Source organism: Lynx rufus, unplaced genomic scaffold, assembly GCF_022079265.1.
Source record: "Lynx rufus isolate CCGP_SWC_20201006 ecotype Redwood Valley unplaced genomic scaffold, mLynRuf1.p SCAF_4, whole genome shotgun sequence".
Lineage (NCBI taxonomy): Eukaryota > Metazoa > Chordata > Mammalia > Carnivora > Felidae > Lynx > Lynx rufus.
Window position 1 is genome coordinate 146955263 of NW_025814856.1, and position 27952 is coordinate 146983214.

Here is a 27952-nt window from a genome sequence, read left to right on the forward strand (position 1 = left end):
GCCAGGGAGCCTGGCTGCTCGAAAGGCGTCCTTCAAAGAGGAGAATGCAAGCCTTTCCCAGAAGGTGGCTTTAGCCATTGTCAAGTCGTCCCGAACAGCAGGACAGCTCAGACTAGTAAAAAACTCCGTTCTTTTTGGCAGATGAGAAAAGATACGAGGACGCACCGTTAGACCAAAAGTCACTTCTGAACCTATTCATATGGCTGCTGAGTGCCAGAAAAGGGGCACGGATCCAATCACCCTGGGGGAGAAATGACTGCCAGCTGGAGTGGTCAGGACTAGCTCCAAAAAATAGCAGGTTTAATCAGAGTGAAGTCTCAAGGCAGGGGCAGGCTGCTCTGGGGGTTCCCCAGAGAGTGAGGGGGACAAGCGGGAGGAAGCGCACAGAGAGCCCAGCGAGCGGCAGCTCTGGGAGATCTGGGAGGAGAAGGCTAGCTTGGGGCCAGATTGTGGAGGGCTTTAAATGTCAGGCTAAGGAATTGATCAGGGGAATGAAATGATCAAACAGGTGTTTCAGGAAGATGAATTTGAAGAGAATGTGCGGGATGAATTGGAAAGTCTGGAAGCTCGGCAACAATTAGGAAGCTGCGAGATGAATTAGGCTGTCGTAGTGGTCCTATGTGAGTTGATAAGGGTGCAAATGAGCACAGGGGCAGCAGAAAGGGAAAGGGACAGCTGCAAGAGACACTGTTAAGAAAGAATGGATGAGGTTTGCTGCCTAATTGGATCAGGGACCCAGGGAGCGAAGGAATCAAAGATGACACCGGAGTTTTGAGCGTGGGCAACTGGTAGTACAATGAACAGAAAAAGGGAGGTTAGAAGAGCGAGCGGGTTTTGGCAGATGTGAATTCAGTTCCGGTCGCACAGTCCACAGGACACGCGAATGGAAATGTCGGACGCCAGAGCCCAGGCGGGAGAGACGTTATGGTTGGTGGTAAATTTGGGAATCAGATGCAGAGAGGTGATAAACGAAGTTGTGGAGTGAATGAGATCTCTAAGGAAAAGCAGAGACAGGGAAACACAGGACCAAGACTGACCTTTGAGGAAAAGTCCACATTTAAAAGATTGATATTCTAAAAAAATAAAGGACTTCTGTTCCAAAGCCGGGTTTAGAAGTGCCAGCCATATGCTACATGTCTTCACCACGGAAATATCCGTCTAAAGTGTACCATATATCAGTTTGAGAAAGCCAAGCAACACAGCATTTTTATGTCTTCGTGGGAACTAAATTATGAACACCTAGATACGCTCCTAAAACAAATTTGGCTGAAGTAAAGGCTGATATTCATAGCGGGGGGGGGGGGAAGGATAAATGATACAGAGAACATAATCTAAAATCAACATAATTGGTGGATCTGATCCCACAAGGATGAGTCAAGCAATGAAAAGAAAAACTCGTGAAAAATACCCTATAAATAACATTTAATTAAAGTAGGTATTTACTCATTTTAACACAAAGACCCAAAAAATTTTTACCATATTTGCAGTGCACTGTCTTCCTGACGTGTGAATGCCAACTAATTTATCAAAGTATTTTTAATAAAGGCTACATTAAAGTATGAGTTGGCTCAAACACTTGTGGAGACTAGTCAGTATAGGAAAACTACCTAGAATATAGTAACCCACGCTAGACTCACAGTATGCAAACAAAAGAACTTTTCTTTTTTAGCATGTATCTCTAGTCTTTTTACATGTATATTTCCCACATATTATATTTTCTTGATAGTCACAAAATAAAAATATTATAGCTTTGAATTTTTGGACTAAAAGCTGCCATAAGTCCTATAAAGAAAAAAAACCTTTGTCTTAATGTGTTAAAATTTTTCCCTTATTCCCTTTAATAAAGAATGTTAACCATGTAACAACTGTTATTCCGTGACACCTTCAATAAGTTTTGAAACAGTACTTAGATTTTCACATGTTCTCGTATTTAACATGTTTAATTGACATTTTCTTCTAAAATACCACAGCAAACATGTTCAACATACATCAAAAGCAGTGAAAAGAAACCTCCTTTCCTCTGGACATAGGACTTTCAAAACACAGGAACGACTTGTTGGAAAACAGAATTTACAAACTATTAAAAAAGGGATGCACATGTAGGACCAAAATGCAGTTACTCAGAAGATTCTAGTTTTGTTTCCAGGTTTACGTAAGGTGACAGAAGTGGTCTCTAATAGGACGTCAATCCGGGAAACAAACACACCTGCTAGCTAGCCTTCAAGGTCCTATTCATAGATACGTAAGAAAATAGAGTCAAGCAAAACTCAGTCACTTCTTACTCTCCAGATATTTTGAACATATCTAAAAAAATTTAAACAGATATTGTATGATCTTAAAAGAGAACTCTTAAAATAACACAGTCAGATTGAATTATTAAAAAGAAAGCAAGAGTTTCTTAATGTCTTCAGCCTTTTAACCTAAGACCCAGATAGTTTAACTCTGTGAGTTAATCTGAGAGCTGACTTCTAAACATGCCAACACTGTCAAACCTCTTTCAATATTATTTAAAAATGCACATGGGCTAATAATACATTGCCTACAAGTTGATCTCATCTCTTTACATGTGGGCCTTGGGCTGATCTATAGAACAACAGGGAAGTAAAGAGAGAAAAAAGGTGAATTAGCAATTTCCTTGTTTCTTTTTAAGTATTTACACCAAATAATGCGATTGAAAAAATAATTTTTTTGTGGGGAAAAATCAGGTGGATGATTCTCATTTGTAGGTTACAATGAAAAAGGACTCAAATTTCTTAATTAAGGGGAAATTGCACTGTTTTGGGTCAACAGATATCTGAAGGTTTGCAGTTTCACAGACAACTGAAAAATCTGAAAGGTAATGAAAAAAGTGAAGGTAATGTCTCTCGGTGTAGAGAACACAGGAAATACTTTAACAAGAAGTTTCGTAATAGCGAATTTTTCGTTAAATCTAAAAGAGTCTGTTAACACACACATGTATCTTATTTCAAAAGACACAGTGACTCAGAGATGCTTAGATTCAACTCCTGGTTCAATCAAATAAAAGTCCTAATGTTTGGAATTAAACGACCCACATTACTCGCCAAAAATCCACAAAATATTCACACCGGATAGACCAAGATTAACTCTCCTATAAATAGAAAAAAAAAAAAAACTTTTTAGTTGAATTGATTTCCAAACATTTAAGGTCTCTTCAAATAACAAAAACTAGTCTTTACAAGGAATACATATTTAACTGATAACATTTAATGCCATTCACTGGGCTTAAAACCCCAATTTAGGACAAATGCGTTTACAGGGTGTGGAAAATTCAAGGAATATTACAGAATAATTTTAGCAAGATTAAAGTAGAGGTAGCAGTTAAATTTTTTACATGGAGGATATGATATAGAGCTGCTAGGTTTCTTAGAGAATTTTACCTATTAAATCCGAATTAAGAATTTACTAATTATTATGGATGCTTTAGTGAATTTGTACATGGGAATTCTTAATATAGCTTAAACTAAACCCTACTTATATATAAACAAAAAGAAAAATCTACTTCTACTCTAGAGAGTACTATACGGTATTCAAAGTACAAAGGAGAGGGCTATAAGAGAAAGAGATTACTCATCTGACAAAGTAAGAAATCAACCTCCGATGTCCCAAACTGAAGAATCAAGAGACAGCCGCATGCCTCTATTATTTGGAACTATAATAATATCAGAAGAAAAAGGCTAAGAGAGTTTCAGGTGGCTGTCTTTAGTGGGCTTGGGGAACAGGGAACTGGTTATTTCTGTCATGAACTTATAGCACCACAGGACTTGTAAAATTATGAATAGTTATTGCTTTTGACAAAAATTTTAAAATATATATACACATATTACAAAAATGCCCTTCAAAAAAGGTCATTTATATATTAATTGGCTTTTCCCATTTCTTCAAGGAACTCTTTACCAAAACTGCCAATGAGAGGGGCACCTGGCTGGCTCAATCAGTAGTGCATGTAAATCTTGGTATCAGGGTTGTGATGTTGGGTGTAGAGTCCCATGTTGGGTATATTTAAAAAAAAAAAGAATCTTAAAAAAAAAAAAACACAAAAAACCCCTGCAAATGCTAAATCTCAATCTGATAGAAAAAAAGTTTTAATTTTGGCTTGTTTTATGAGGCTAACCAGCATCTTTTTGTGATTATTAGCCATATGCACAAAGCTTTTTTGTGCAAGTTTTTCATGTCTATGACCATTTTTCTATATATTTTCTTTCCAATGAATTTATATATGCTCTTTACATATGATGGATATTAGCTTGGACTTGCTATATCTGTTGCAACTATAAAATTTTGTCTCAGTTTGTCATTTAGTTTTAGCTTTAAACTTTATTTACAGTTTATTTGCTGAACAGAACACTTAAATTGTTGTGCAGTTAATTCTGTCTAGATTTTTTCCCCCTTTTGTAAGTAAACCAGTCATCTCATTCCAGTAACTGCACAAATATCTGGCATTGACTGGATAATGTATTTGGATCAATCTGCTGCTGCTTTATGGGAATGATTCCAAATGGACTCTATTTGAGCCACTTGCTTATTTCCTTTAAGTTATAGGATAGTTTTTAAGCATTTGATTGTTTTAGAATGTATCAAGTAGATTAATCAATCATTTAAAAAGTTAATAATTTCAGGGGCGCCTGGGTGGCGCAGTCGGTTAAGCGTCCGACTTCAGCCAGGTCACGATCTCGCGGTCCGTGAGTTCGAGCCCCGCGTCGGGCTCTGGGCTGATGGCTCAGAGCCTGGAGCCTGTTTCCGATTCTGTGCCTCCCTCTCTCTCTGCCCCTCCCCCGTTCATGCTCTGTCTCTCTCTGTCCCAAAAATAAATAAACGTTGAAAAAAAAAAAAATTAAAAAAAAAAAAAAAGTTAATAATTTCAAAGTTTTTCCCTTGGTTAAGGAAAAAAAATCTCAAATAAATAAAAGATGTATTAGTTTTAGTTTGAAATGTTTCTTTTCCACATTTAAGTTGCTCAATAAGATACGCACTTTAAAAATTGTATGAATTCTTCCTGGCCTCTGAGTAAGTCATTACCCCACTAAATATTTCTATCTTATTTTACTTTATTTATTTTTTAAGTAAGCTCTATACCTAACACGTGGCTTGAACTAATAACCCCCAGATCAAGAGTTGCATGCTCTACAGATTGAGCCAGCCTCCTAAATACTTCTGAAAATTTTCCATTTTTATGTGGACAAAGCGTACCTAGCACTCAACACAACTTCAAGCTATCATGACAAATCATTAATGCATCAAAATGTCAATTTGGATCTAGAGAGGGAAAGATAAACTTTCAATTAAAACCAAACATTCGAGGGGTGCCTGGGTGGCTCGGTCAGTTAAGCGTCTGACTTGGGCTCATGGTCTTGCAGTTCATGGGTTCTAGCCCTGTGTCCGGCTCTATGCTGACAGTTCAGAGCCTGGAGCCTGCTTTGGATTCTGTGTCTCCCTCTCTCTCTGTTCCTCCCCAGCTCACACTCTGTCTCTCTCTCTCTCTCTCTCAAAAATAAATAAACATTAAACAAATACTCGCTGTTGATTTAAAATATCTTTTTATAAAAAAAATTTTTTTTTAACATTTATTCATTTTTTTTTTAATTTTTTTTTTCAACGTTTATTTATTTTTGGGACAGAGAGAGACAGAGCATGAACGGGGGAGGAGCAGAGAGAGAGGGAGACACAGAATCGGAAACAGGCTCCAGGCTCTGAGCCATCAGCCCAGAGCCTGACGCGGGGCTCGAACTCCCGGACTGCGAGATCGTGACCTGGCTGAAGTCGGACGCTTAACCGACTGCGCCACCCAGGCGCCCCTAACATTTATTCATTTTTGAGAGACAGAGACAGAGCATGAGCAGGGGAGGGGCAGAGAGAGAGAGGGAGACACAGAATCCAAAGCAGGCTCCAGGCTCCGAGCTGTCAGCCCTGGGGCTCGAACCCACAAGCTTTGAGATCATGACCTGGGCCGAAGTCAGATGCTTAATTGACTGAGCCATCCGGGCACCCCTAAAGTATTTTTCAATTAATTCTTGGCTTCAAAATAGCCCTTCTGAAGTATTAAGTGAGGAATAATTATAAAACATTATATTTATAACATATTCCATATTTCTAATACATATGCATGCACATATTTATAATTAAATACTGCTAGAAATTTTAGGAAAAAGGTCTGTATTTACTGACATGGAAGAATGTCTAAGACAAACTGTGAGATTAAAAAGCAGAGCACAGGGGCGTCTGGGTGGCTTAGTCGGTTAAGCGTCTGACTTCGGCTCAGGTCATGATCTCTCACAGTTCCTGGGTTTGAGTCCCACATCAGGCTCTGTGCTGACAGCTCAGAGCCTGGAGCCTGCTTTAGATTCTGTGTCTCCCTCTCTCTCTCTGCCCCTCCCCTGCTCATGCTCTGTCTCTGTCTCTCAAAAATGAATAAATGTCAAAAAAAAAAAAAAAGATTAAAAAAAAAGCATAGGATAATATGTTTAGGCACAATACATGTTTAAACAAAATGAAAACTAAAACCCAGATCAACTTATTCCCAGAAAGTAGTCTATAAACATACACTTTTAACTGCTAACATTGGGTACTCAGAGGCAGTGGGATTGAGAGGCTGACCAGACGGGAATTTTCAATTTCTAGTCTATACACTGCTGTAGCATTTAAGTATTTGCATATTGGGCATGTATTACTTTTGTAATTAAAAAATAAGGAAAGAAGAATATTTAGTTTAGATGCTTCACAAAAGTGAGTTTCCTATTTAATCTTTCTTATGTTAAAACATATATGACAATGGGACACATGGATGGCTCAGTCAGTTAAGCGTCAGACTTCGGCTTGGGTCATGATCTCACAGTCCGTGGGTTCGAGCCCCGCTGTCGGGCTTTGTGCTGTCGTAACAGCTCGGAGCCTGGACCCTGTTTCAGATTGTCTTCCTCTCTCTGCCCCTCCCCTGCTCATTCTCTCTCTCTCTCTCTCTCTCTCTCAAAAATAAACATTAAAGAAAAAAATATATACATATATATATATACACACATACATACATATATATATGTATGTGTGTATATATATATGATAAAAGGGGATCCTGCGTAGCTGGGTCGGTTAAGCGTCTGACTTCAGCTCAGGTCATGATCTCATGGCTCAGGAGTTCGAGCCCTGCAATGGGCTCTGTGCTGACAGCTCAGAGGCTGGAGCCTGCTTCAGATTCTGTGTCTCCTTCTCTCTCTGCCCACCACCCCCAAAATAAATAAATATTAAAAAAATTTTTTTACATATGCTAACTAATTTGGATGTAAATTTAAAAAAAATAAAATTAAGAAGAGAACTAAAAAAAACTTGCTAGGATTTTGATAGGAATCACATTAAAACCTAGACTGATTTGGTGAAAAAAAAATTTTTTGGACTGTTTATGTCTTTTAAAAATCTTTGAATCTAATATGTTTAAGGACAGGAACTTGGCTTTCTCTAGAGCAGTACTGTCCAGTAGAAATATAATGTGATGTCAGTGAAATGCAAACCACATACATCATTTAAAATTTTTTTCTAATTACATTTTTAATTTATTTTTGTTACTTATTAAATTTTATTTATATTTAATTTTATTTATATTTAATTTATTAAATTTATTTGTTTACATTTAATCTTATTTATATTAAAAAAATTTTTATTTTAAGTGGGTTCTATGCCCAACCTGGGACTTGAACTCACGACCCTGAGAGATTGAGTCGTGAGCTCTACTGACTGAGCTAGCCAGATGCCCCCATAATTTTAAATTTTCTAATAGACATCTTAAAATTTTTATAAAAAGTAAAAAGAAACAGATTTAATAAATTTCAGTAATATATTTCATTTAATCCAATATATCCAATGTATTAATTCAACAGGTAATCAATGCACAAGAGTATTAATGAGATCTTTTGTACCCCCCTTTTTCTTGGGTCTTCAAATTCTGGTCTATATAACATTACACTTACAGAACATCTCAATTCAGATTAGTCCTGTTTCAAATGCTCATTGTCACATGTGATAGATGGCTGCTCTATCAGACAATGTAGTTCTAAAACACATATAAAACAGGACGCCTAAGCTAAACTGAAAAGAGGCATGCATATCGGAAGTGGAATGGACCCCAGACATTCTCCACTCCAAGCCTTTCCCTTCACATTTTCTTAACCTCAGGTTTTGAGAGTTCTAGACCTTGCATTACGAGATTTCTCCAGCCTTAACCAGCCCTCCTGCTTCAAAATATTATTTGATATACTAATATTTCGGATCACCAAAATGACCATATGACAATTCTGAATTTATTTAAACAGGACATGAGCTTCATTCTAAATATTTAGAACAACAAAGTAAACAATTTCAACTGACCATTTTTCCGTCCCAGTTAATAATATTATGGAATGGGTGCTGACTCAGTCTCTCTAGAAGTATAAACATTTTGCAGAAGGCTGTGTCTGAAATGGGATGGCTTTTGTTTTGTTCTGTTGATAAATTTTAAATTGGCAAGAGCTTGATATACATCCTCAGAGTTGCTTCTTGAGGGACACAACCGTAAAGCCAATGAGGGAAACCAGTAGGGAAATGGAGGTTGGTGAGGAATCAATGGATTTGCCCAAGAGAATAGAACTGGTTACTGACAGGGCTGAGCTAGTGCCAAAAGCCATATCTCTTGTTCGTTCCACAATCTTTTCAATATATGATGCTGCTTCTGCAGAATCTTAACATGGGAAGAAAAACAGTAAATAAGTTAAGTACTTGCATTTTTAAAGCATCAATACCTACCCAAGCATTCCTGACTCTTTGGTTTTTATGATGTAGAGAAACATTAACAATGTATGAAACATATTATTTCGGCCCTGGAACAAAGACAAAAAAAGACAGCAAGATTTAAACCAAGCCAAGCCAAAGATTATACAAACCAAACAAAAAGATAAATGCAGATCCTATCAATTCACATTCTACTAACTCAGAATTCCGTGTAATTCAGACTTTCATTTGCATGGATTTGTACAGAAACTTCAATGGCCCAAAATATTAACACTTATAAAGCTGGAATATTAAATTTGAAAAAAAAGCAATTAATACTCTCTTCTAGGAATCTGATGGAGAACACGATTTATGATTATAGTCAATATAAAATTTTTTTGTAAAGAAGCTGGTAACAACAATAACTACAAAGGTCATCAATAGAACTGAAGTCTGCAGTTAAGAGTAAGATACCTGAATAGAAATGTAAACTGGTACATAACCTTTTGTATAAAAGTAGTTTGATAATATATTTTAAAAGCTTTGAAAATATTCTGTAACCTAGAATTCCACTTTTGGACTTTAACGAAATTACCCAAAATGTAGACAGCTATATCCATAAAGATGAATATTCAGCAGTATTTATAAAACAAAGATTTAGAACATCCAAAATGTTCAATGGTAGGGGAACGGTTGAATAAATTGTGTTACAATCTTATAATAAACTTAAAACAATTAAGAAAAAAATTTTTTTAATGTTTTTATTTATTTTTGACACAGAGAGAGAGACACAGCATGAGTGGGGGAGGGGCAGAGAGCGAGGGAAACAGAATTTGAAGCAGGCTCCAGGCTCCAAGCTGTCAGCACAGAGCCTGATGCGGGGCTTAAACTCACAGACTATGAGATTGTGACCTGAGCCAAAGTCGAACGCTCAACCGACTGAGCTACCCAGGTGCTGCCCTCCCCCCCCCAAATTTTTTTAACACTTATTTATTTTTTGAGAGACAGAGTGTGAGCAGGGGAGGGGCAGAGAGAGAGGGAGACACAGATTCTGAAGCAGGCTCCAGGCTCCAAGCTGTCTGCACAGAGCCCGATGCAGGGCTTGAACTCACAAACTGCAAGATCATGACCTGAGCCGGAGTCGGATGCTTAACCGACTGAGCAACCCAGGCACCCCATATAATGATAACTTTTTTATAGCCATTAAAAAGTATTTCTATGAAATATTTTTATAGGATGGAAAATTATATTTAAGTTTATTAAATTAAGAAAGATTTTTTTTTTCTACCATTCACTTTTAAAAAAAAATTTAAATCCAAGTTAGTTACATAGAGTGTAATAATGATTTCAGGAATAGAATTTAGTGATTCATCACTTACATATAACACCCAGTGTTCATCCCAACCAGTGTCCTCCTTAGGGCCCATCGCCCATTTAGCCCATCCCCGTACCCAACGCCCAGCCAGCAACCCTCAGTTTGTTCTCTGTAAGAGTCTCTTACGATGTGTCTCCCTCTCTGTTTTTATCTTATTTTTGCTTCCCTTCCCCTATGTTCATCTGTTGTGTTTCTTAAATTCCACATATGAGTGAAATCATGTGATATCTGTCTTTCTCTGACTTATTTCACTTAGCATAATACACTCTAGTTCCATCCATGTTGTGGCAAATGGCAAGATTTCACTCTTTTTGATTGCTAGGTAATATTCCATTGTATTCATATACCACATCTTCTTTATACGTTCATCTATCAATGGACATTTGGGCTCTTTCCATACTTTGGCTATTGCTGATTGCCCTGCTATAAATATTGGGGTGCATGTGCCCCGCCAAAACAGCATTTCTGTATCCTCTGGATAAATACCTAGTAGTGCAATTACTGGGTCACAGGATAGTTCTATTTTTGATTTTTTGAGGAACCTCCATACTGTCTTCCAGAGTGGCTGCACCAGTTTGCATTCCCACCAGCAGTGCAAAAGAGTTCTTTAAGGAAGTTAATTTTTAAAAGGAAATAAAACTACATAAATAATACGATTTCAACCCATAAAATAGCACAGAGAAAAGGCCAAAATGAAATTTACCAAAGGCAATACAACAAAAACGTTAACAATAGCTGCCTTTAAGTAATGGAATGAGTGATCTTTCTTTTCAGAATTTATTTATCATGAGACAAAGTGTGAGTGGGGGAGGGACAGAGAGTGAGGAGAGAGCACGGATCCCAAGCAGGCTCCGCACTGCCAATGCCGAGCCCGATGTGGGGCTCAAACCCGTGAGCTATGAGATCATGAACTGAGCCAAAGTCGCATCCTTAACCGACTGAGGCACCCAGGTGCCCCTGCTCTCTTCTTTATACTTTCCCAAATTAAGCATATATTACTTTTATAGTTTAAAAAAGGGACATTTAAGAAACTCATTTTCCCTAATTTAAACAGTTTACCTGTTCCTTAGACAAGAGACTTTAATTTAAAAAATATTATCAAAGCAAGTCACCATGACCTTCCTCAATAGCCATTTCTACATTTAGAAGTAACTTTGGGGGCGCTTGGGGGGCTCCGTCGGTTAAGTGTCCGACCTTGGCGCCGCCATGATCTCACGGTTCAAGAGTTCAAGCCCTGCGTCCGGCTCTGTCCTGACAGGTCAGAGCCTGGAGCCTGCTTCAGATTCTGTGTCTCCCTCTCTCTCTGCCCCCTCCAGCTCATACTCTGTCTCTCTTTCTCAAACATAAATAAACACTAACATTTTTTTTTAAAAAGAAGTAAGTACCTTTGGAAGATTGTACACATGACGCTGGTAGATTAGCTCATAATGAGGAGGGTTGATAGCACTCTGATAGATGCAAAAAACATTCTCATTTGTCACATCTGTAAAGGAAATACGCTACATTAAAAAACAAGCTAAACCTCTAGATATATCTCATGTGAAAATCTCAACTCATTCTGTTAGGAGGTTTATACCTGGTTTATTTGGTGTCTGAACAAAGTGCTGAGAAGTAAATGTCTTCCCGTCAGGGTACTTAGGATGTGGAGGTAATCTGGAATCAAGGTAGGTGCAAAATACATGCATGATGATCTGAAGATGAGGAAACAATTTTTTTAAATCGGCATGAAAATCTATCATAGATATAAGCCCTTTAAAAACAGTGCTGTTTATGATGACTCCAATCTTTAAATGTTTCCCTAAAGAGAGAACTAGCAAAATGCTTTCAAGTAGTTATATTTATAAGATGAAATCTATAAAATGAAAAGACAAAGCAAGACATTCCAAGTCTTCTGTTAAGTGGATCATTCATACTCATATAGTTAATAACAAAAAACCAAGATAAAAACAGACATACATTCTCAATTTGAATATCATCATTTGAAGCTTTATGTTTTCCACACTGACGGTCACTATTAAAAAATAAAAAACATGATCTTGAAACTCTTAAATGTTCAAAAACTTTACACTCTTTGATCTCATAAATCTTAATTCCAGGAATTTTTCTTAAAGCCATAATCCCCAAGAATAAACATGCACCATGATATTCCTTACAATATTATTTAAATTTTTTTTTAATGTTTACTTATTTTTGAGAGAGAGAGACAGAGACAGAGCGTGAATGAGGGAGGGTCAGCGAGAGAGGGAGACACAGAATTCGAAGCAGGCTCCAGCCTCTGAGTTGTCAGCACAGAGCCCGATGTGAGGCTCGAACTCACAAACCATGAAATCATGACCTGAACTGAAGACGGATGCTTAACCGACTGAGCCACCATGACGCCCCAGTTACAATATTATTTAAAACAGAAAAACAAAGGTTCCTCCCCTACCACATTTCTCAAACTTTTAGGTCCAACATAGGAAAAGTTAATGGACACTGGGTAATAATGAAAAAATACTTACACAACAAAAGTGAAAAAAAAAAAAAAAAGGATACAAAATTTTATGTATGGGATAATAACAACTATGATAAAAACATTAAAAAATAGCACAATCTTGGGGCACCTGGGTGACTCAGTCAGTTAAGCATATGACTCTTGATTTTGGCTCAGATCATGATCTTAGGGTTGTGAGATCAAGCCCTGCGTTAGGCTCCGTACTGAGTGTGGAGCCTGCTTAAAAGATTTTCTCTCTCCAGGGGGTGCCTGGGTGGCTCATTGGTTAAGCCTCCAACTTTGGCTCAGGTCATGATCTCACTGCTCGTGGGTTTGAACCCTGCGTCGGGCTCTGTGCTGACAGCTCAGAGCCTGGAGCCTGTTTCAGATTCTGTGTCTCCCTCTTTCTGTCCCGCCCCCACTTACACTCTGTGTCTCTTTCTCTCACAAATAAACATTAAAAAAAATTAAAACAACAACAACAACAACCAAAAAACCCCACCAAACTATTAGCAGTGGTTAAGATAGACGCTGGTACAATTTTAAACTTTTACTTCTTAGTTTCTAAGTTCTTTTTAATATTTATTTTTATAATGGAAAAATAAAAGCACATAAATCCAATTAACATGGGAAAATGTTAAACTGAGAAAACAGAAGTAGTGACTTACAGCTGAGTCAGTGGGCAGGTCTGTATCCCACTTCCGTCCTTTGAAGTCTCCACCTCTATTCCATCTAAACGAACTCATACAGCCTCCCTGAGAAAGTTCTGAAGCAACAAAGATGAAATTTAAGAAGCCAAAAATATGCAAAAAAAAAAAAAAAAAAAAAAAGAAGAAGAACAAGAAAAGGCTAAGGGGTTACAATAAGGGAAGCATAACACCTTCAAAACCTGATGAAAACACCCTAACATAAACACAAGATATAAAATAGTAACTCACACATCACCATGAAAAAAAAAAACCAGACAATTCCAAAACACAGAATAAAACTACCATTCGGGATTCTTAAAAAAGTCCAGGTCATGTGGGGAGAAAAGGGGGACAGAACTGTTCTAGAGAAAGAGACCAAAGAAAGATAAAACACCATAAGGTAATGTGTGAAACTAGACTCTATTCTGGTTAGGAAAAAAAAGAGTAACATTCTTTGGACAATTGGGAAACTTGAATATGAATTATATATTAGATGATTTTAGAAATATTGCTAATTTTAAAGGTCTGTTAAATGTACTGGGTTTATGTAGGAGAATGTTCTCATTTTTAGGAATTATCATACTAACAAGTAATGAGGTCTGTAATGAATTTCAAATGGTAAAAAAAAAAAAGTGTGTGTGTGTATATATGTAGACAAAGAGAATCAACTGTAGCAAAATGTTGCTAACTGTTCAATCTAGAAGGCCTCTATCTGTTCATTGTACTTTTTTAAGTACAATTTTTTTAAGCTTTTTTGTATATTTGATCTAGAATATAACAATACTTTATATGTACTTTGTATATATGTGTGCACACACATTTCTTTCTGGATATACAAACACCTTGCTATCTATCAGGCAATCTTGCTTGCCAAAATATCGCAACCTGAATTTACACGAAATACAGAGGACAGAGGATCGTGTAAAACCATACCCCATGGGCATGCATTCAGTAAAATCCACAACGTGGACAACTCTACAGGACAAACAATCCGGTTTTTTCAACAAATAAGTTGCAAATGAAAAAAAGGATGGACAGGAAACCTATAGCTTAAAAGGAACTAAAATGCTGTATCAACTAGTCACAATATATGATAATATCTGAATCCCAATTCAAGCAATACCAAACAAAGTAATTAAACATTTTATGAGATGGATGGATGGATGGAAATCCGTACATACATAGGCTATATATTTCATGATATAAAGAAATTGTTTTAAAAATAATAGGTGTGGGGGCGCCTGGGTGGCTCAGTCGGTTAAGCGTCCGACTTCAACTCAGGTCACGATCTTGCGGTCCGTGGGTTCATGCCCTGCGTCGGGCTCTGGGCTGATGGCTCAGAGCCTGGAGCCTGCTTCTCATTCTGTGTCTCCCTCTCTCTCTGCCCCTCCCCCGTTCATGCTGTGTCTGTCTCTGTCTCAAAAATAAATAAACGTTAAAAAAAATTTTTTTTTTAAATAATAGGTGTGATAATTGTACTGAGGTTATGTTTTTAAAAGGCCTTATCTTTGAGACACATACAGAGCTGTTTACAGATGAAGTGACAACAGCACATAGAACTATATATAACACAGGAGGGGAGCAGGTAGATGGGGATATAGATAGGGCCAGGGGTGCCGAGAGGCTAAAGGCTGCCAGGCCCAGGGGCTGTGTACAGGAGGCTTGAGCACACTGTTGTGTTTAGTATTAGGAATATCTGAATTCTCCTGATAATAAAAAGTTTTTTTAAAAGTCATGAAAAATGCTTATTTCTGAACCCCAGTCCAAACCTGGGGGAGAGAGGGTACCATAATGTTTTCAAGTTAAGATTTATGATAAATCTGAAGAGTGAAATACTATTTCTAAAGCTTTTTTTACTGATGAGAACATTTTACAGTTTATCCAAATAAAAGCAGGGAAGCATAAAGAGAGTTTGGGAGTATCAGGGAGGCTAACTTTCCTGATTCTCACGTCCGTCTCCTCAGAAGGTCACATTTCCCTCCAAATAATCCGAATATAACAGAAATTCAAAGTAGCAACACATTAAATATACATTACAAGAATTGAAAGAAAGAAGGACCAACATGCTAAAATGATAAGGAATGTCACAGTGGCACCCGTTCTTAGTGGTTTAAGGGTAGAAAATAGGTGAAATATTTACTGCAGCCCATGTAGCTCACATTTAAGTTTCCCTCTACAGAATGCAATTAATGAGCACATTTAAGGCTAACTACATCATTTTGACAAGAGTTAGGCAATATGAAATATAAAACCCAAACGTTATTCAAGTACAATAAGCCTTAACTAAGCCCTAATTAAATATATGTTCATAAAACAAAAAAAAGTGATACTTAAAATTTTTTTCCCCTTGTTACTTTTATTTATAAAATCTCAAAGTAGTGAAATTTTTTTCCTCTTCAAATTACTAGTTACCTTTAATCCTTTCGAACAAGTATTCCTGATTGGGTGTAAGGTCTAGATACTGCACAATCGTGTTCAAAGTCGGGATGAGAGGAGCTTTGACCAGAGCAGCTTGCTTCAAGCTAGTAATGCTAGCCTCTGTTAAAAACAAAACACACAGGACACAGATTATTCTTCATGTGGGTCTCTTCCTTCAATAGGCGTTGAAGGAATAAGTGAAAGTAAGAATAGAATAGTTTATTTTCACGATGAGCATTATCTCCTTTACCTACAATTTATTTTACTTCTGGCATGGTGGCCAGATTTATAAACACACACACCACTTGCACACACACACCAAAAGCAGGAGCCAGATCCATTCCGGTAAATCTATAGACAACTAATACAAATTTTTTTTGTGGGGTATGTATAAAAAGATACACGATAGCTTTCAAAATCAGGTTGAGCTGGGGTGCTTGGGTGACTCAGTCGGTTAGGTGACCAACTCTGATTTCGGCTCAGGTCACGATCTTTCAGTTGGTACGTTTGAGCCCCCAGTGGGGCTCTGCGTGTAGGGCTCATCGTTGACAGCTTAGCCTGCTTGGGATTCTCTCTCTGCCCCACCCCTACTCAGCTTGTGAGAGCTCTCTCAAAATAAATAAACTTAAAAAAAAAAAAAAAAACCAACGTTGAGGGGTGTCTGGGTGGCTCAGTTGGTTATGTGTCTAACTCGATTTTGGCTCACGTCATGATCTCACAGTTCCTGGGTTCGAGCCCCACGTCGGGCTCTGCACCGACAGTGCCTGCTTGGGATTCTCTCCCTCTCTCTCCCTCCCATGCTCTCTGTTCCTCTCCCGCTTGTGCTTGCTCGCTCGCTCGCTCTCAAAATAAATAAATAAACTTAAAAAAAAAAATCACATTGAGTTAAAAGTTGCCCCTTAGGGGCACCTGGGTGGCTCAGTCAGCTAAGTGTCCAACTCTTGATTTTGGCTCAGGTCATGATCTCATGGCCGTGAGACACAGTCTAGTGTTGGACTTCCTGCTGAGCATGGAGCCTGAGATTCTCATTCTCAGGGCGCCTGGGTCGCTCAGTCGGTTGAGCATCCGACTTCAGCTCAGGTCATGATCTCACAGTCCGTGAGTTCAAGCCCCACGTCAGGCTCTGTACTGACAGCTCGGAGCCTGGAGCCTGCTTCGGATTCTGTGTCTCCCTCTCTCTCTGCCCCTCCCCCGCTCATGCTCACTCTCTCTCTCTCTCTCTCTCTCTGCCAAAAATAAACAAAAAAAAAAATTAAAAAAAAAAAGATTCTCATTCCCTCTCTTTCCCTCTTCCCCTCCCTCTCTCAAGTGCTCCCTCTCTCTCTCAAAAAAAAAAAAAAAGTTGCCTCTTAAGCCACTGACAAGTAGAAACTTTTTATGACAGTGATTTCTCTTATCATATCAGGAAACACAACTACACAAAGAAATTAATAAGCAAAAATTTTCAGAACGTCCAACCTTACTAGTAATATCCAGTGTTGGGGAAAAAGGCATTCTTCTGTGACACGTTGCTAGAGTATAAACTGGTATAAGCTTTTCAAAGGGTTAGGTACATCATCAAAGCTTTGATGTATTTATTCCTACTGAACTAACCACTTCTTTTTTTTTTTTTTAATGTTTATTTATTTTTGAGAGAGAGAGAATGTGCGTGTGCCCACTAGTGAGGGAGGGGCAGAGAGAGAGGGAGAGAATCTGAAGCAGGCTCCACGCTGACAGCAGAGAGCCTGAAGCGGGGCTCTAACCCACAAGTCCTGAGATCATGACCTGAGCCAAGACCAGACGCTTAAACAAGTGAGCCACCCAGGTGCCCCAACTCCACTTCTAAGAAATTATCCCCAAGAAATCATTACAAATGTACACAAAGATTTAGGCAAAATGGTATTTACTCACAGCATTATTAATAACAACAAAGGGAAAAAGCCCTACATTTTAGATAATCAAGATCAGTTAAATACAATGTATTACACATACAAAAAAAAAAAAATACAATCTAGCCACAAAACCAGTACTGGAGAATATTTAACAAATAGAAAAATTGGGGGAAAAAGCAGTCAACAAAATTGTATGACCCTAATTTTTTTTTTTTTTTAATTTACATCCAAATTAGTTAGCGTATAGTGCAACAATGATTTCAGGAGTAGATTCCTTAGTTCCCCTTACCCATTTAGCCCATCCCCCCTCCCACAACCCCTCCAGTAACCCTGTTTGTTCTCCATATTTATGAGTCTCTTATGCTTTGTCCCTCATCCCTGTTTTTATATTATTTTTGTTTCCCTTCCATTATGTTCATCTGTTTTGTCTTTTAAAGTCCTCATGAGTGAAGTCATATGGTATTTGTCTTTCTCTAATTTCACCTAGCATAATACCCTCCAGTTCCATCCACGTAGTTGCAAATGGCAAGATTTCATTCTTCTTGATTGCCGAGTAAAACTCCATTGTATGTATATACCACATCTTCTTTATCTATTCATGTATGACGCTAATTTAAATTGGCTCAGTTGGTTGAGCGTGACTTCAGCTCAGGTCATGATATTGCAGTTTATAAGTTTAAGCCCCACACTGGGCCCTCTGCTGTCAGCACAGAGCTGATTCAGATCCTCTGTCCCCCTTCCTCTGCCCCTCTCCCACTTGTGCACACAAGTGCTCTCTCTCAAAAATAAACATTAAAAAAAATGTACATGTGTAATATATGTCCTCAGCTCCTAAATATAGTTTTTAAATTTTAATGTTATATTATGGTATAACTTACAATTGATATACATATATGTAGTTAGTATCATAATCAAAAATAATAATTGTGACTTAAAATTGATAGTTGTTATCTCTGGAAGCAGAATTATGGATAATATTCTTGTGTATTTCTGTCTCTACTTTCCAGCCTTTCTACAATGAACATAATATACACTGCATTTTGTAGTCACAAAGCAATGTTGCCCTTTTTTTTTTTTAAGTTTTTATTTATTTTTGAGAGAGAGTATGAACGGATGGATGGGCAGGGATAGAGGGAGACACAGAATCTGAAGCAGGCTCTAGGCTCCGAGCTGCCAGCACAGAGTCTGAGGTAGGGCTTGAACCCACGAACCATGAGATCAAGACCTGAGTTGAAGTCAGACGCTTAACCGACTGAACCACCCAGGCGCCCCCCCCCCCCCCAGCAATGTTGTTCTTTTCAAAAAGCACATCACACTGGTAAAATGTTGTAGAAAATAACATTTTTATAGCTTTTAAAGAAAGCTCAAAGAGAACAAGCACAGGTTCAAATAACATTACCAAGATCTAGAAAGTAACTATTTGGGCTTTGCAGTCTAACAGCTCTGGCCTCAAAACACTGTTCTGTGTTGACACTGGGCAAGATACTTAATCTGTGTCTTAGCAGCCTCATCCATAAAATGGGACACTGACAGCTAGCTTTCAAGGTTGATGTGAGGGTTATACAAATTACACATGAAACACTTAGATACTCAATAGACACCTTTGGGATATACAATTCTATTCTTAGTCTCCAGAGAATAAAGGCTGATCAAAAGACACCCAAAGTAAAAAAATAAATAAAAGACATGCAAAGTAAGTAGAAAGTACTAATGTGCAATCCAAAGCACTTAAATATTTCAAGGAAAAATTTATTCTCTACAAAGAGGTGGTTGAGGGGCGCCTGGGTGACTCCGTCGGTTAAGCATTCGACCTTGGCTCAAGTCATAATCTCACAGATCATGGGTTCGAGCCCTGTGTCAGGCTCTGTGCTGACTGCTCAGAGCGTGGAGCCTGCTTCAGATTCTGTCTCCGTTTCTCTCTGCCCCATCCCTGCTCATGCTCTATCTGTCTCTCTCTCAAATATACAACAATACAAACATTAAAAACATTTTTTTAATAAAAAAAATAAGAAAGAGGCGCTTGACTAAAATATTCCTTTTTATTTTGAAACCTAATTACTTAACCCTAAATAAGTTATGGTAAATATATTTTTAGCAAATTATATGGAACCTTAATAGTTTCATTTTTTGCAGGTAAAAGAGTTGAAAATAGGTGATTTTCAATTAGCACTGTTACACATTCTTTATGCTTTGTACAACTTTGGAATTAATATCTGACAAGGGACTTGTATCTAGAACATAAAAAACACCTCAATGATAAAAAGACAAGTAACCCAGGGATACCTGGGTAGCTCAGTCAGTTTGGCGTCCTTCTCTTGATTTTGGCTCAGGTGATGATCTCATGGTTCATGAGTTCGAGCCCCATGTTGGGCTCTGTGTTGACAGTGTGGGACCTGCTTGGGATTCTCTCTCTCCCTCTTTCTCTATCCCTTCCCTGCTCGTTCTCTCTCTCTCTCTCTCTCTCTCTCTCTCTCTCTCTCTTTCTCATAATAAACAAACTTTAAAAAAAAAGACAAATAATTGAATTTAAAAATGGTAAAGGATCGGAAAAGGTATTTTCTCCTATGAAAATGTATGAATGGCCAATGAGCACAAGAAAAGATGCTCAACATCAGTAGACATCAGGAAAATGCAAATCAAAACCACAATGAGGAACCATTTCACACCCATTAAGATAACTATAATAAAAAGGACAGACAAGTGTTGGTGAAGATGTGAGGAACTGAAACCCTCATACGCTGCTGGTGGGAATGTAAAACAGCACAGCTACTTTCTAACAGTCTGGGGCTGTTCCTCAAAAGAATAAACATGGAATTACCACATGGCTCAGTCATTCTAGCCTAGAGAAATTAAAACCTATGTCCACACGAACACCTGCATACAACTCTTTATAGCAGCATTATTCATAATAGCCCAAAAGTGAAAACTCAAATGTCAACCAACTGATAAATGGGTAAACAAAATGTTGTAGATCAATATAACAGGATATTGTCTGGCAATAAAATGAAACGAAGCAATGATAAATGTCACAACACGCATGGATGAACCTTGAAAACATATTAAGTGAAAGAAAGAGCCAGTCATAAATGACATGCTATATGATTCCATTCATATGAAATATCTAGAACACACTTATCTATAGAGATAGAAAGTAGATTCGTGGGGGGCGCCTAAGTAGCTACGTAGGTGGCTCAGTTGGTTAAGCATCCAACTTTGGCTCAGGTCATGATCTCGCAGTTTGTGGGTTTGAGCCCCACATCAGGCTCTGTGCTGACAGCTCAGAGCCTGGAGCCTGCTTCGGATTCTGTGTCTCCCTCTCTCTCTATCCCTCCCACACTCACACTCTCTCTCTCTCAAAAATAAATAAACATTAAAAAAAAAATTTAAGAAAGTAGACTGGTAGTTGCCTTGGGCTGGGGAATGCGTTATTGGGAAAACAGGGTGACTGCTAAAGGTTATGTGGGGTTTCCTTTTTGGGTGATGAGATATTCTAAACTTGATTCTTTTTGCACAACTCAAATCTCTGAATTGTAGACTTTAAAGGGTGAACTGTACAGCAAATAAATTCTAATATATATTATAAACATTTAGTTTTGTCCTCACCTCAAGATAACAAAGGAAGTTGTTAAACAGCCCAATAAAAAAAGAAAATTTCTACTTGGCAGATTCACTGAAGGTAAATCAAATGTTGGTCTCTATTTTCACATACCTCCTATCTGAAGCTCGGGACAGCCCATTCGTCTCATCTGTGTGCTGACAGACTCAATCTCTTGTACCAGTGGCACTAATATTGTCTCATTGATCCACTAGGGAAGAAACAAGGCAAAGATTTCACACACATAATTCTAAAGTATTTCTCAAATAATGATATTCATGAAACACTAAGAATATTTTTACTGTCTTGTACTTGAATATTAACAGAATATAGTGAAAGAAAATGAAGTAGTAGCTACCTGAAGTCTAGATAGTTAAGTAAGCAAGCCAGCAGAGTGTAAAAAGTTATACTCCTAAATCACATATGCCTGCTTTTTGCTGATGAAAATATAAAAATTTTAGTTAAGTTTTTCTCAAAATTTCCTGTGGTTATTATACTTAGCTAAAAGGATAATCTCCGATTTACATTTCTACAGCAATTATCATACATTTATCCATGTCGTGTTTATATTGGTTTGTAATTAAAAAGACAGTTTTCAAACTAACATAATTAACTCAGCAGGCTTACTCAATTTGCTAACTACGTGGAAAACAGATCTATTTGATACTGGTTTATGCATATTAAAATATTCCTTTAGGATTAGAACTTCAAATGCCACTTTGGATGGCTAACATCAATCTAATTCTGGATGTGAAAAGACTGTCCAAGGAAACACCCCATTTGAGTTGTTCGTGTGTTATGTGTTTCGCGTAGGTGTTCGTGGCAACTTTAACTGCTATGTTAGTTCTATTTCCATGCTTCTGTTTAACTATAAAATGGAAGGGTGAAAAAGTTTCCGATGAAATACAAGTCTACAATTCCTTATACAAATTTGTGAATTAAGAAATCTATAAAAACAAAACTTTTCAGTAATCCATTTAGCAAGCAAATCAGATATACCGCAAGGCCTGAACTAAATTCCAATGAGGCTATTTACACACTTAGTGTGACTATTCACATGTTTTGCTACAAATATTAATGTCTTTGATCACCACGTGCTAACCAGACTCTGCTAGTAAGTAGTATTACACAATATTATATGCTATATGCACACTGCTTTTTAAAAAATATCCAAAAAACTTGAAACTTTCAAGACTGTAATTAGAAATAAAAGAGAGTACAGTACTAGGACATCATTTTACTCATTCATTCTTCCAACATGTACTCAATGCATTCTACTCGCGAGCCACCCTTGGGCTGCAACAAAATTACCCAAGGGGTTCAGGGCTATATTCCCTATGTTGTACCTTTCATCTTCTTGAGGGAGTTTTTATGTTTAGAAAGCCATCCAGTGCTTCTGGTTCAAGAAAACAGGCTGCTTTTTCACTACTCCCTCCTGATACCTAATTAAAATTATAGTAAAAGAATAAAAAAGTAGACAAGTGATTTCAATGTATTTCTCGAAGATGTAGAGTGAGTGGATGAGTGTCGAAGGGTGAAATAGTGGAAGAAGTGGCAGCCTCCGTGGAATCCAAGTGGAACTACCTGCAGTGGAGGGGGGCCAGCGTGTCCAACAGAACTTGGGACATACAGAGACTACAGAGGGGTAGAAAGAGGCAAGGCTGAAACAAGGGAACTCACTTATTCTGTATGAATTGGCCAAAGAGAAGAGGGTTCTTCTCTAAAACAACTGAAGAAATTGAAATATTCTGAAGGAGCTTATAATATATATTACCTTCTCTCTCTAATTAAAAAGTTCCCTGAGAGCAAGGACCTCATTTTTGTTTCCCTCATATCTCTAGACATATAAAAGGTTCTGCCAGAAAAGCTCTTTGAAAAATAAAATTGAAAAAAAATTTTTGAAAAAAAATAAATAAAATTGAGCTGTTGGGAAGATCTTAATAACTAGATATGTTATTTCTTTATCACTCAAAAGAAACTGATTTACTAAATATGGAGAGAAAAACAATCTGATGAAAACAGACACCATAAGGTAAATGTCATGTTTATCCTTACATATGTGCCATCCATATTGCATTTTTCATAATAATTAATTCTGATACTCTAATTAGTAATTAACACCTCTAAATAATATTCTAATAACACACTTCGCATAGTAAGAGGCAACAATATTGTCTGAAGAGTAATGTCAGAACTTACATTTCTGAACTTAGCTGTCCACGAATCCATATGATCAAGAAGTTGTCTATTCATAGTCACTCTTGCCCAAACCTATTAAAAATATGTTTCAAATGAACAATCAGTGAGGAAAAATCTTGTCAGAAATTGGTCACTTTCCTCAACTCTCAAAAATATGTGGAAAAAAAATCTGAAAAACAACTTCATCAACACTGATATTCATCTAATTAATATGCAAGAATTTTCTTACTACCCACTTGGTTGCTATTCATGCACAGATAGATCTTTAAAATTCCTTATGTTGGTATGTTTAAAGAACATTCCTGCTTTATGAACAAAACAAAAATCTTATTTTTGGTATTAAACTGATCAAGTTCAAATGTTCTAATCCAAATGTATTTTAAAAGCAGGAGTCTTGTATATATTAAGTACAAATAGATACTTGAGATACCTTTTTATAAATGAGTGCAGAAAAATGTTTTAGGCAGGATACTAATGTCAACTGTATGCAACGAAGAATAAAACGTACAATACAATTCAGTTTTAGATACACGAAGTTACATAGGAGTCTTTCCAGTGTTTAATGTGTGCCAGATTTATGTTTCTGGCCAGGAAAAGTGAAGACTACAGACAAAAAATGTTCCAGAAGTAGAAGAGACTTTCTAACAATCTGCAATCAGAAATATTAAGTCATTTTTCTTTTCCATTTACCTCCTCTGCAGCTTGTTTAGAACTGAGATCAGCCTCATCTTTGTTAGCACATGGGGCCTGAGACCTACAGGCAAGCTGATACTGAAACTTCTTCAATGTCTGTGCATAATCTCCCATAGAACGATTGTAGTTCCAGAAGGTAGGACTGGTGGAAGGCGAGGTAGAATCTGGACTCCCTACAATAATGAATTTAAAGAGCATCAGTGTGGGCTGTAGTAACTGTGACACTTAGAGTTAGCACACGAACACTGGGTATCTGGGCACCTAGGCGATGGCAATCAAGGAAGACAAAGCCCCAAGGGACTCTTCTCTTCCCTCCTCCCTGACATTACCTCTTCTTTAGAGAACACAGACTGCCTATGCTAAAAATTAAAAAGAACATTTTCTGAGCAATATCAATCAAGTGGTTGAAAGTATCTGTTTATTTCTGTTGTAAAATTAGGCTTGTTTCATTCTCTAAGACTTTCAAATGACTCAGCAAGAAACAAACAAAAGACAAATTTCCTCAGGAAATAAATAGGCTAAGGAAGTTCCTTGCCTGAATTTTTAGTAGCTCTTTCTGAATGGTACGACTACAGCTTCCTATTAATACACTACTCTGTGGGCCAGCAGCTCCACTCACTCTTCCCTGTACTACACCGCATTCTCTTTATAGCCTGTAATAATTCCTGCGTTGCATTCAAAGAGACTGCCGATTACACTTTTAAATTTATAAATTTACTTTTAGGAAATGTTAATAGTTAATATGGGGACTTAATCCTCCAGAGGATTCTACCAGAGCAGTTATTACACTTTAAGGCTATAGTTTGTCTTTTTACCCAAACAGAATTTGAGTTCCTTGAGGGCAGGAAATATTATTTTTCCCCAGCATCCCTGTGAGCTGATGCTGTGGCTGCTCTGGAGAATTCTGTAGGCTTTGGGAAACCTATCAGTTTGGATTTCACTGCCCAAGTGGGAAATGGTAATGAGGCAAAGGTGAGGTAGGGTTGGACTCAGACCCTTTTCTCCTACCTCTATCCCCTGTAGCCAGCATAGGGCCAAGAACCTCAAATGGCCACATTCTTGTAGATAAGAAAAAAATCTGTCCACTGGCACCAGGAAATAGTAAGGAAACTCATCTAAGTTGTATGGGGATTTAAAAATTATCCATTTACATATGGGTTTAGAACACCCATTTATACTACCTGTGAAATCCAGGAACCTCCTAGCCCAGAAATTACCTAAGTTAGTTCAAGGTCATAATACTCCTTAGGTACTTGGCAGAGGCAAATACAAAACTGCTAGGAGGAGACAAGGCTTGTATCCAGCCTGCCCAGGATAGAAGAGAACAGATAGAACTGTACTGCAGATAAACTTACCAAAAACAAACAAATACATAAATCACAAGAGGAAACAGGGTTCCAAGCAAAGGAATCAACAAGACAAAAATGTGAGTATTTAACCTTCGAGAACTTTAGATAACTGAACTACAGGACAGAGACTTTTAGAAAGTCATGTTTAAAGTGACTGAGATAGGAAAAAATTGAAAACATAAGAACAAAACAAGATACACTAAAATAAATCATGCATATTTGAAAGAGAACCAAGTAAAACCTTGAAAACTGGAGAAAAAAAAAAAAAAAAGAACCCACCCACAACAAATGAAAAAACTCAGTGAGTTAAACAGCAGGTTAGATACTGCTAATGGAAGAACCAACCAGCAGCACAAACTGTGGGGTAAGGGGGACAAAAGAAGAATGCCAAACTACTAAATGCAGAAGAAATGAAAATATTAGAAAGTCTCCATTTTGCAACCACCATTGCATTAACTCATTCAGATGCTAAAACCACCGGGTAAAAGGCTGTTGGGGAACAGGACTCACAAGTCTCAAAGTATCGCACTATAGATTATTTATTAATTACAGAAGGGAAAGGCCAAGGTTGCCATCATCTTGACCAACTGATCCAATTTAATCTCACCAATAAAGGGACAAAATGGTATCATGAGTCTCCTGATGTGATATGCTGAAAGGAGCACACTGCCACCTAAGTTGTATTCTTGCCAAAAAATCGTATTTAAACTGATTCTTATCTAATCCAATAATGAAAAATGATCAAATCCAAATTTGCAAAACAACTAGGCTGACTTCTTCAAATGTAAATGTCATAAAAAAAAAAAACAAAGACGCGCAAATGTTCTAGATTAAAAAGGACAAAAGAAGCATGGCAGCTAAATATGGAAAAATGATCCTTGATCAGATCCTGCACCAGTAAAAGAAAAAAAAAAAGCTACAAAGGCCATTATTGGGTCAATTGGAAGAAATGTGAATATGAATAACACTAGTATCTCAAGTATGGTAATTACGCTATAGTCAGAAAGGAAAATGTTCACATTCTTGGGAGATGCATTCGAAATAGTTAAGGATGAAGTGGCCAGGCAGCAAAAAAAGTGTGTGAGAAAGAGTAAATGTGAGTGCCTGGTTTCTTACTATTGGAGAAAGGAGTTACAAATATGAAAAGGGAGGAGGCTAGAATAAACCCTGCATAGTTGGACTGCAATTGGAGGTATCAGTATGTACTCATGATTTTTAATATATAGGTGGATGGATATGGAAACACATATAGGTGTGTTTGTGTGTGTATATACATATATATTCCTGGCTGTCTGTTGAGAGGACCTAGAGTAATGATACCCCATCAACAATGACATATCCAGTGCCCAGACATTAATTTCTCAACATCATTCTCCACTAAAAGCAATCATGGTCCCCTTGGAGAAATGGACTGACTCCAGAGCTAGTTAACCAGGAAAGTACAAGAGAAGCCTGGAATATCTTGTGGTGCTAGACAGTAAAACAAAACAACAAACAAAAAACAGAAACCAGAGGATCCCACTACCCAAACCTGAAACAATCTAACCACTAAAATAAATGACATAATTGGGGAGAAGAAAAAGTTCTTATCTTGCAACAGAATGCCAACAAATGAATGTAAAAGGTGGTTGCACAACAATGTGAATACCACTGAATTATACTCTTAAGAATGGTTCAAATGGTAAACCTTATGCATATTTTATCACAAAACATGTTTAAAAATGTAAAAGGGAATAATATAGAAGGAATGATGGAATGAGATAGCCACTACAACACAGTAATAATTTTGAAAAGAAACGTAAAAGGATGTTAAAGCCAGTAAGTCAAATTTGATGAGGAAGAAGATACTTATATAGTCTCAAAGTAGCTCCTCACAAAAATACTTACTATTTAATTTATATAAATACCGAATTACCTAAAACCTACAGGCACAGAGATTTCAAAGTATAAGGATGGACACAGATACACCAGGCAAATACTAACCAAAAGAAAATCAGTACAGCTGTGTTAATATCAGAGAAAACAGATTTCAAGGCAAAAAGATAAAGATAAAAGATAAAAATAAAGATAAGAGAAATAACTGACCAGAATATTAACAATCATGAATTTATATGCACTTAACATAATTTCATATATATTTAGCAAATCTAACAGAATTACGAGGACACATTTAATGTAAAACAATCAGTGGGAGCTTTTAACCGACTTTCTTACTAACAGAGCAAGTGGATGAAGATTAATGAGATAAAGAATTTAAGAACACGTTCAGGAAGTTTGGTTCAATGAGCAAATATGGAGCCAAGTATGTAGAGCCTATGCCATCCTTTTCAACATACCAAAAACCATTTATAAAAAGTGATCACACAACAGGCCCAAATGCAAGTCTTAAAAAATACCAAAGAATTAACAGGGTAGAGGTCACAATCTCTAGTGTAGCACAATTAACTTAAGAGGAAAAATAAAAGATAATCAAGCCTTCATTTCAATGTTTGGAAATTAAAAGCAACACCAATCACTAATATTACTTTTAAACAATAATAACACT

At 37.3% G+C, this 27952-nt stretch overlaps 1 protein-coding gene across 3 annotated transcripts in view; it reads right to left on the reverse strand.

The window, feature by feature from the left end:
* Window positions 1-1405: 1405 nt before the first annotated feature.
* Window positions 1406-27952, reverse strand: part of TMEM209 (transmembrane protein 209) — a 35685-nt gene continuing 9138 nt past the window's right edge. For 2 of the 3 annotated variants that reach the window (XM_047096441.1, XM_047096442.1), the window contains exons 7-15: window positions 24056-24231; window positions 23366-23437; window positions 21281-21377; window positions 15695-15820; window positions 13262-13359; window positions 11697-11811; window positions 11506-11603; window positions 8782-8855; window positions 1406-3109 (exon numbers count right to left, since the gene is read on the reverse strand). In XM_047096441.1, coding sequence (XP_046952397.1) covers window positions 3055-3109; window positions 8782-8855; window positions 11506-11603; window positions 11697-11811; window positions 13262-13359; window positions 15695-15820; window positions 21281-21377; window positions 23366-23437; window positions 24056-24231 — 911 coding nt within the window. In that variant the 3' untranslated portion in view covers window positions 1406-3054. Of the gene's footprint in view, window positions 3110-8781; window positions 8856-11505; window positions 11604-11696; window positions 11812-13261; window positions 13360-15694; window positions 15821-21280; window positions 21378-23365; window positions 23438-24055; window positions 24232-27952 lie in introns of those variants that run through there. The other variant, XR_006965188.1, reaches the window with a different exon arrangement.